The sequence below is a fragment of the Lolium perenne genome, chromosome 7 (genome assembly GCF_019359855.2).
Source record: "Lolium perenne isolate Kyuss_39 chromosome 7, Kyuss_2.0, whole genome shotgun sequence".
Taxonomy (NCBI): domain Eukaryota; kingdom Viridiplantae; phylum Streptophyta; class Magnoliopsida; order Poales; family Poaceae; genus Lolium; species Lolium perenne.
Window position 1 is genome coordinate 181,880,595 of NC_067250.2, and position 9,549 is coordinate 181,890,143.

The window sequence follows — 9,549 nt, forward strand, 5'->3', positions numbered from 1 at the left end:
TTTTTTTTTTTTTTTTTTGCCCGTTCAAATGATTTTCCTTTGGCACACTTTATCGCTTTTACCAATTCTCTGTTGTACAACAAATTTTATTTCTCATTCAACGCCGACATCTGCCGATTAGATATTGACATCCATGCAAGAACGTGCATTTACAAACTCTGATGACTAAAACCTTGCACCAAAGTGGTAAATTATTGCAACACAGTGATTATTCTTAGATATATGATAAGTATATAAACAAATTTGCACACTTGACCAATAGGATTTCGCCTATTAGGAGAAAGGCGTTACACCACTTGGTGTCAGCGATGCTTTTGTTCACGGTCGTGGAAAAGTGTGGTTATACAGTTCAATAACTACTGGTGCATGGAACATTACTCGCAAATTGTGGGTGTTTCTTTTTTCGAAAACATATAGTACTATGCAGATGTGCACTCGCAACAGCAATTCACTAGCTCACACAGCAGCTATCTCTGATTGAATTGCTAGAACTTCCAAATTGACAAAGTTGACATTTTGTTTTGCTACAGACGCCATCTGCAAAAATTATAAGCATATAACTTACTACCTCGTTCCAAAAAAAAAGTATCATAACTTTGTCCAGATTCGAATGTATCTATATGCATTTTAATTATAGATATATCCGTATTTAGATATAGTTGCGCCATTAATTTTGGAACGGAGGAAGTATTTATTATTTTATCCTCAACCTTATGACTAGAGTTCAGTTTTATGAAGGTATCCTCAATAACATTTTGATTGCACACATCAAACTAAACAAAGACAAGGGCAACCCAGCCTGATGGCCTAGCACAAAAGGCTCTAGGCCAGTTTTCCATCCAAAGCCTGGCCTCAAACCCAAAAGCCCTAAATACTCAAGATTTGAAAAAAAATAAGTGCAGTATATATTTTTATATACACCAAAATGACTAGAATCGTATATTTAAATAAAAACTATAGTCTTAAGCTTCGGGTTAGGGTTAGGGTTAGGATGGACATATTTATTTCGGGCTTCACAAAGCCTAGACCCAGACCCAAACCTAGCTTGACCCGAAGATGCCTAGGTCTACATCAAGCTATCAAGATTACAGATGTTCCCCTTGTTTTTGCAACCCGAAAATTGTGGTGCCGTGTAGAGGTTATTTGGAAGTGGGTTGCCAATCTTTGATGACTTCTCTTTGATTATTGGAATTCCGAAATCACAGGAACAAAAAAAAATATAGGAATGCAATTTCATCCATGGATAAATCATGATTTGTACTCTTTTATGAACAAAACTTTAGTAATAAATTAAAATGGCTATATGAATCAATCGATGCGGATGCCGGGGCTTACCCATTAAGGAGGGAGGGTTGGGTGTTAGAAATTTGTACACCATGAATTTGGCTCTTGTTGCTTCTTCGGTTTGGCGGGTTATCAAAGAACTAAAGTATTTTCTTGATGCAGTGTTGAAATCTAAATATTTCCCACAAACTTCTATTTGGAGGACAAATATCAATTTATCAAAATCTGCCTTTTTATCCTATGTATTAAAAGTTCTTCCTCTTATGGAAAGTTCTATTCATATTCAACTTGCCAAAGGTAATTCAAGTATTTGGTTCTCGCCTTGGTGCCCGGCTTGGAAGAATATTATGATCATCTTTTAACCCAACCGGGTTCCATTTGTCCTGCTATCTTTAAAGATCTTTGGCATCTTGACACAAAACATTGGGATGAACAAAAGATTGCTTCTCATTTTGCTGAGGACTTTACAAGTTCCCATTATAAAGGCCGATTTTGATGATGAAGTATGTTGGATACACACACCTAATGCTTAGTGCACAGCAAAGAGTGCATAAAAGTGTTTTCTGTAGGATGCTAGAAGCAACTCTCAAGAATTAATTTCTAGCACAAGAAGAAAATCTGGTGGGATGTGTGGAGAAATAAAAAGCTAGCCCCTAGGTTCAAAACCTTTGCTTGAAGATTAATTAGAAGGGCATTTGCGTCGGGAGCGAGAGCTTTGAAATTCTCAAAACACATTGCAAAGGAATGTTCAAGGTGCGGTATGCTAGAAACTGACTCACATATTTTTTTCATCGCACCTTTGCCAAAGCAGTTTGGTTTTCTTCTTCAATAGGATTTAAAACTGGTGCCTTTGATACTACTCTCTATCCTTTAAATATTATACAATCTATGTTTCAGCTGGTACATCGTCTCTTGAAAAGTATTTACCTTGCTCTGGTGTATTTGAAAAGCATGCAATGATTATCTCTTCGACAGAAAGATTTGATAAGAATTGCACGTTCATCTAGCGGTTGCTACCCTTCTTTTATATAGCATAAAGACAAAGGCAATGCACCAGAGCTGCTCATACGACTATACATGAAGCAATTGCCACACCTCTTGTTGCTCTTTTGCCAGTAGGTCCAAAAGCATGTTTGCTGGTGTAACCTATTCTTCAGCAGCAGATGGCACCTTCTCTAGGAACTGCAGTTAAGGACATATCAAACATTACAGGGCCGATCGTCTTCACAAATGTTGCATGATCGCTAGGGCGTGATGGTCAACCATTGTTGGCTGGATTAGGTCTCTTCCTTCAGTTGGTTGGTGATAGACCATGCTCTCGTGTTTACATCTCGACAGTATCTCCAGCTGAATCTTTTGGCATGCTCCTTGCAGCGAAGGCAACAGAAGTACTTTGACTCCAGAGCGGACAATTCAATGTTGGCAACAGCGACAGCCTCCCAGGATCTTATCAGGCAATTAGGCCATAGTTGGCTGATATAGCAGTCCTTCAATGCAACCAGGATCTTTCTATATCCAGATGTCTCAATTTCAAAGCTCACTATTAGGCCAAGCTTGCTCTTAAGCTCCATGGTATATCTTTGTATTTAAGATGTCTAAACTCTCCTACTGAAGTTTGTCTAAACAGGAATGTACCATGAGTGCAAGCGTGCATGCTAGTCTATGTAAAATGCTGCTAAATAAATAAATTTCCATGTTCCAAAAAAGATGAAATTACAGCCGTTGCTCCATAAAATATAGCCGTGGTCTGCATTTTTTTAATCAAATCAGATGTTATCACAAGCTCTATGGCATTTTGGGTTAGAGAATTCGGCCTGCTAGTTTTTGGTTGGGCTGTGGCCAGCGGGCAGTTCCCGAACGTTGTCAACCAGAGGGGATACGGCCTTTTTTGGGACCACCTGTTCTCGGTTAAAAACAGAACAGCGCTGAAAAGCACGGCTGGCACCAGATAGAAAAATTGGAACGTACACAACAAAGTGATATGAAGCTTCAACTGCAGCTGCTGATCATGATGATATACATAACATTACAACACTTCACACATCAGTATGCATGTAATCAGTAACTTGTAATGAAGCGCACCGAAGTTTTACAAAATGGAAAAAAGGATCTGTAAAAGATTAATTAAGTTCAGATCTTGCTAAGTACATCATCAGAACAACAAGCAGAAGGGACGACGACAGCCCCAGGCATGACTACAACTGCTTAACAAACCTGGTGGCTAAATTTTGCAGTAACAGCAGAACAAAAACTAGCATGAACCTAAGTCATAGACATCTACAGAAATACTTACTAGTTGCTTCCTCCCTTCTCATTTGCTACCTCACAACTTTTTTTTTGGATTTTCTACTGCCTCGGATCGCTGGAAGGGGAACAAACACTCGAGGGATCTTACAGCCGTCTAAACGCAGGCAGTAAGACACCTTATGTACAAGGGAACATGGCACGGCGATGCTGCTTGTGGGTGAAACCTGCCACGTTGAACTCACACCGGGAGAGCTACTATGCCCATCCGTACATCCCAACACTGACAAGGACAAGCAGAGCTACCGACAGAACTGGCCAGATAATGTGTGCTGGGAAGCCTCCCCTCTTCCTTGGTTCTCTCACATGTGACTGAAGACCACACTCCTGCTTCTTCTCCCTGTCCCGTTTCTCCAGTGTCTTGCGCTGCCTCATAACAGAATTGGCGTCTGGAATAAGCATGGCACCATCTGCATGTCAATAACATGTAAGACAGGCTTAGCACAGCATTAACCAACAATAATAAAATTAAAGATGTATAATTTGTCAATTTGTCAATTACCATGATCAGGCATATCCGTTTGTGCATCAGGCTGGCTGTCGCCAACAGAACCAAAATTGTCAAGAAAGTTCGTTTCCACAGGCTCTTCAACCTGGCAGGCAAACATTAAATATTGTTAGTATTATTTTAGCAAAGTACTTTCCCAAATTACAGTTCATTGTCAGAAGGTATTCATATTTGTTAAAACAGATTGAACAGGGCAAGAAACCAGGAGTACAACATGGAATAGTTAATTAAATCTACAACGGTTGTAGAATTAGTTATAGAATAAAGAAAGTTCTCACCTCAGCTTTAACCCCTTCACCACTTCCGTTTTCATCCATAATGCAACTTGAAAAACCATCAACACTAGAACATGTTCCTGCGTTAAGGTTCGATTGTAGCCGCAGCCTTCGCACTGCAGCCCCCTGTTGAGTTACTGAACTATCTGTGTTTGAACTTGGAACAGTGTCTCGGCTCATAATATTAACCCCTGTTGACACATCATCGTCGCCATCTGAAGGCACGCATGCACTTGGAGCAGAGCTTCGGTTCATCTTAGTAACCCCTGTGGATTCAGCTTCATCTCCGTCTGAAGGCACATTTGAACTTGGCGCACGGCGCCGGCTCATGATGGTAACACCCGTGGATTCAGCATCATCTCCATCTGAAAGCACATTTGGACTTGGCGCACGGCGCCGCCTTATAATAGTAACCCCTGTTGACTCAGCATCATCTACATCTGCAGTTGACTCAACAGATCCACCCATATACTTTGAAGTAGCAATATCTGATTCTTCATGTTCATCTCTGGTCATGCTCTCTCGACTCTCAACATCGACAGCAGACAATGAATCACATAGCTTTAACCTCCTTGATGCAATGCCCTGTTGAGAAATTACATAGTTTGGTTGCATAGTAGACTGTAACTGCTGATGCATGGCATTATAACCAGGTTCAGTGCTCCACAAATAGTTCGGATGCATATTAGACTGTAACTGCTGATGCATGGCATTAAATCCAGGTTCATATACATCTCTTTTTCCACTATGATCTTCCATGGTATTGAACAAATCTTGCAAGGACTCATCACCGGAGTCCATGGAAAGTACGTCTGGATTAGTGCTGTCATAAGGAAGCAATGTCGCATTCTCATATAATCCACTCAGCTGCGGATTTGTGTCATCAGGCACAAAACTTAAATTGTCTAACCAGTTTGAATCATCTAGGAAATCACCCTGCAGAGCAAACAAATATAAGAACGTGGACAATAATGATACTGTAACATATACAGTGGACACCAAAAAAATATTACCTGCAGAACCCAGTTGTTGTCAAACTCAGCAGGCATATTCCCAGTGTCTGAATCATACTGAACTTTAGATGTTGATGATGAATGCTCATCTGGATCAGCAATTGCTTCGTTCAAGAAATCTTCCACTGGATCACGGGGTTTCAGAGTGCCACAAAAATCAGCTGAAGGTCCTTGAAGGGAAAAATCATTCAAGAGAGCATCTACATCATGCTGTAACATGGGAGCAGGAAATGTTGCAAATTCATCAGAACCAACATTTATCTTCTGTGAATCAATTAACTGAGTCAAAGATCCAGCCGCAGCACCCGCCTGCTATTAGATAACATACATTATTGTCAGAAGTCAACACTTCAAGTTAACATCTTTGAAAGACTGTACAGCAAAAATGCAGCGTGCTAACAGATGTTAAACAAGTTTGTTACATGGTTCTGCTAACCTTAGGTCCTCCATCAACATGACCATGAGAAGGCGCACGAAAAACGTTTGCTTCATTTGTCGCCAGATTATCGTTCCTGTCTGCAAGCCACCTTGTAATCGGCGCAGCTGGAGTTTCAACTGTACCCGGCAAGTCAACTGGACATCCAGATAGACCAGATTCAGGAGACTCCTTATTTAACGGTGTGAGTGCTTCCTCGTTTGCCTCCATATGGTCAGGAGTGGAACGAGATGGAGTGGGGGAGTAGCCACTTTTATCCATTTCATCCGGCGTAGAGCGCTCAGTTTTCTCCAGCGTCTTTTGGAACAGGCGATAGAGAACGTAACCACCCTGAAAGTGCACATATCACAGAAGAAGCATCAGACAATGAAATAGGAGCAACTATTTCATTGACATTTACCAACAAAATGTTCATTTCTTGTAGTCCAACATTTGCAGAATATAGAAAAAACTAATCATCCTGTCTAAATTGATTATCTGATCACATTCTTTTACAAGCTAAAATCAAACTGGTAGGTTTGAGAACACTATCATCTATGAGCTTGCTATATCCAACAACTCAGAACCTAACTGTGAGCAGAAAATAACAACACCGCCACAAAAAACTGAGGAAGAAACCCATAATACCTGCTCGCCAGATTCAAACTCCGGCTCGGTGGTGCGGTACTCGTGCATAATCCAGCCAGTGCGCTCGCCTTTGGGGGCACGTCCCCGGTGGAACACGAGGGTCTTCTTCATGCCAATCATGTGCTGCTTCTTCTTCTCGCCCTTGGACTTGATGATCCTGTCCTTCCCGGTGGCCTTCCAGTAGCCAGCCTCGGTGGCCCTGTTGGACCTGCTTCCATTGGGGTACTTGCGGTCCTTGGGTGCAAAGAAGAACCACTCAAGATCCTCGGAGCGGATCAACGCTTTATCTGCAAGCACCACGATACCGTGGTCAGAACGAATGGAATCTCCTTTCACGAGATTTGACATGTTTAGATTATTGCTATAAAAAAAATAGCACCACGCCCAACAATTTCAGCTGCATCATAGCAAATAGCATCTCGGAAAAGCGGGTATATTACGGAAATGCTTAGCAGACGTCGAGGGAATCGCCCCAAAGTATTAGTATACCCCGTAGAACTTTTTGCAGAATTCGCAGCCCCGAAACAGCACTATGCGAACCGCGCGAGTAGCTAGTGAGCTGCCCGAAACTAACACGAACTTCGATCCTACGAATCCCCCACAGGAACTTCCCAAAAATAAATCCCGAACGGGAACCCCAAGCCGCAAAGCTAGTGTTGCAGCAGCAGCGGGGACAGAAGGAGAATCGCGAGAACAGACTGGGCAGCAGAACCGCAACGCGCCTTCCAGAAAGAGGATTCAGAATGGGGACAAAATGCATCTCAGAACCCTCAAACTAGGCACGAACCGCAGCGATCGGAATCAAAACACGCGAGACGAACACCCACCAATTAGCTATGAGCCCCCGAACCCCACCGCATCAACCACATACGACTCGACCAGCCAATCTCCAAAAAAGCAAAATAATCGCCGAACAGAACAACCGTAAAAGAGGCGATTGATCGCGCACGCGTCGGCGGCGGCGGCGGCAGTACCTGGGAGGTCCCACGGCTCGCACTTGCAGACGTCGATCTCGGGGATGACCTCGACCTCGGCCTTGATCTGGCCCGTGATCTTGCCCTTGAGGTAGTGCCTGACGAGCTCCTCGTCGGTGGGGTGGAACCGGAACCCGAGCGGCAGCTTCTTGAGCTCCATCACCGTCATCGTCCTCCGCTCTCCCAAGCTCTCATCCACCGATTGCAGCACCCAATCCGCCCGGAGATTCGTAGCGCGGGGGGGATATACTTAGCGGCGAAGGAAGCGGGGGGAGGGGATTTGGCTAGGGTTTGGTCGGATTTGGGGATTTTGAGGGGAGGAGCGGGGAGGAGACGTATGGGGGAAGAAAGCGAGTGGGCTTCCTTTACCGCGTCCCGGAAGTTCCTGTGTATATACCCCGTGTCCGACGTTGCCCCCGCGTGGAAGATCTATTACGGTTGTGCCACTGCTTGGATGCCACTCGGGACACGCTGTGTCAGCACATACTAGGATTTTCCCATTCCAATTAACTTGTGGAAATATTACTGTCGGAGTATTCAGATTCATACAGTAATAACTGTTCATTATTACCCTAGTCATAGTGGGGAGTAACATAGAGTTGTAAGAGCATCTCTAGCAGAGCCCCTATTTTTCGAAACCGAAAAAAGTGAGTTCAGTCTCCCGAAAAACAAATTGCGAGCGGATTTAGCCACGACGCAGAACAGAAACCGAAAACGTGAACCGAAAACGCTGAAATCAAACATGGCGGGAAATCGAAAGTCGCGATTGCAATCGGTTTCATCCGATCAGCTGAATTCGTTCATAATTTACAATAATAGGGGCAAAATACATGCATCTTCGACCTACATTCCATAGTAGGGACCTAATTAAACTAGATTTAGTCCCCGAAGTGACTATACTGTCATCGGGGCGCTTAATGTCGTCGGCGGAGGATTTTGGGTCGCCGGCTCTTCCTAGGCGACGATGAGCGTCGCCACCTCGATGGTCGCCGCCTCGGAGGTGCTCTCGCAGGCTAGAGGCGTCCCATCGGCGTCGGCGTCGTCGTCGCCGCGCGGGGGCAGCGCTGGCAGCGGCGGGCTGCACGCGTCGGCAGCGGGGGCGCCTCCGTTGCTCCTTCCGCAGCCGCCTCCTCGCGTGCTTGACGGCGCGCCATTAGTTCCGGTCACTTCCGGCCGGCCCTCTTCCATGCGTCGTCGAAGCGTGACCGCCTGGCGCGCTCCGGCTCTGCTCGTACACCCGACGGACGCCGAGTTGATCTTCCGCCACCGATTCCGCCACCTCCCCTACCCACGCGTCTTGCACGCCCCATTTTGGACAGAGGGGTGGTGGCCGAAGCGGCGGAGCGGCGTCGGAGGGGCCGGAATCATTCGCCGGAGCGGAGGCAGGCGGCGATGGGAGCGAAAACGGTGGAGGGGAGTAGGGTTTACGAACCGAACTCCCCTCCGCAGCCCCTTTTAATACAGAGCGTCTGCATGATTTCTCGGGGGGGGGGGGCTAACTCGTTTTACGGGCCAGGCCGCGAGTTCGGGCTCCGTTCTAGCCCATCTCCGAACCGAACCCCTAAACTCGCCGGACTTTTTCAGTTTCGGCCGTGAGTTCGGGCTCTGTTAGAGATGCTCTAACATGCACATGTTACTCATCTATGTTACTACTTTCATAGTGGAGAGTAACATATATGTGGTGTCATGCAAACTTATATTTATTATGTTGTAGACTCATCTTGTATTGGAAAGTGTGATGTTAGGGCATCTCCAGCGGCGCGATGCAAACGAACGCTGAGCGACCGTTTGCGTCTGCCGGGCCGAAAAATGTGTATGGTACCACCTCCAGCGGGGCGACGCAAAGTGACCGGGCCGTCCGCGGCAACGCAAACCTAGCCCAAATATGCGTCAGGTTTGAGTCTCCGTGGACGCTGCGCGGTCGCGGAAAGTGTCCGAGTTCGGTGCATCCGGGCCTGGTCGGCAATGACTAGGTAATCAAAATATTTTTTCATTACTATTGATTGGCCAAAAGGACCATCTTTACAGAGATGGTTGATACGTCTCCGACGTATCGATAATTTCTTATGTTCCATGCCACATTATTGATGATATCTACATGTTTTATGCATACTTTATGTCATATTTA

At 45.1% G+C, this 9,549-nt stretch overlaps 1 protein-coding gene across 2 annotated transcripts; it reads right to left on the reverse strand.

Moving 5' to 3' along the window:
- Positions 1-3,381: 3,381 nt before the first annotated feature.
- Positions 3,382-7,788, reverse strand: LOC127314888 (uncharacterized). Of its 2 annotated transcripts, none has more exons than XM_051345423.2 (7): positions 7,422-7,788; positions 6,448-6,734; positions 5,821-6,150; positions 5,385-5,693; positions 4,375-5,307; positions 4,091-4,181; positions 3,382-3,998 (listed from the first exon to the last, which is right to left on the reverse strand). In XM_051345423.2, the coding sequence occupies exons 1-7, from the start codon at positions 7,588-7,590 to the stop codon at positions 3,787-3,789; spliced, it is 2,331 nt and encodes a 776-aa protein (XP_051201383.1). In that variant the 5' UTR covers positions 7,591-7,788; the 3' UTR covers positions 3,382-3,786. The 2 variants fall into 2 exon arrangements, with proteins under 2 accessions (XP_051201383.1, XP_051201381.1); XM_051345421.2 differs by having other exon boundaries at positions 5,385-5,696.
- Positions 7,789-9,549: the final 1,761 nt, after the last annotated feature.

Coding starts and splice junctions, on each gene's coding strand:
- LOC127314888 (XM_051345421.2), bottom strand. CDS start 7,590: ATGACGGTGATGGAGCTCAAGAAGCTGCCGCTCGGGTTCCGGTTCCAC. Junction 5,697..5,820: donor ATGTTGATGGAGGACCTAAG/GTTAGCAGAACC, acceptor GTTATCTAATAG/CAGGCGGGTGCTGCGGCTGG. Junction 4,182..4,374: donor GTGAAGGGGTTAAAGCTGAG/GTGAGAACTTTC, acceptor TTTGCCTGCCAG/GTTGAAGAGCCTGTGGAAAC.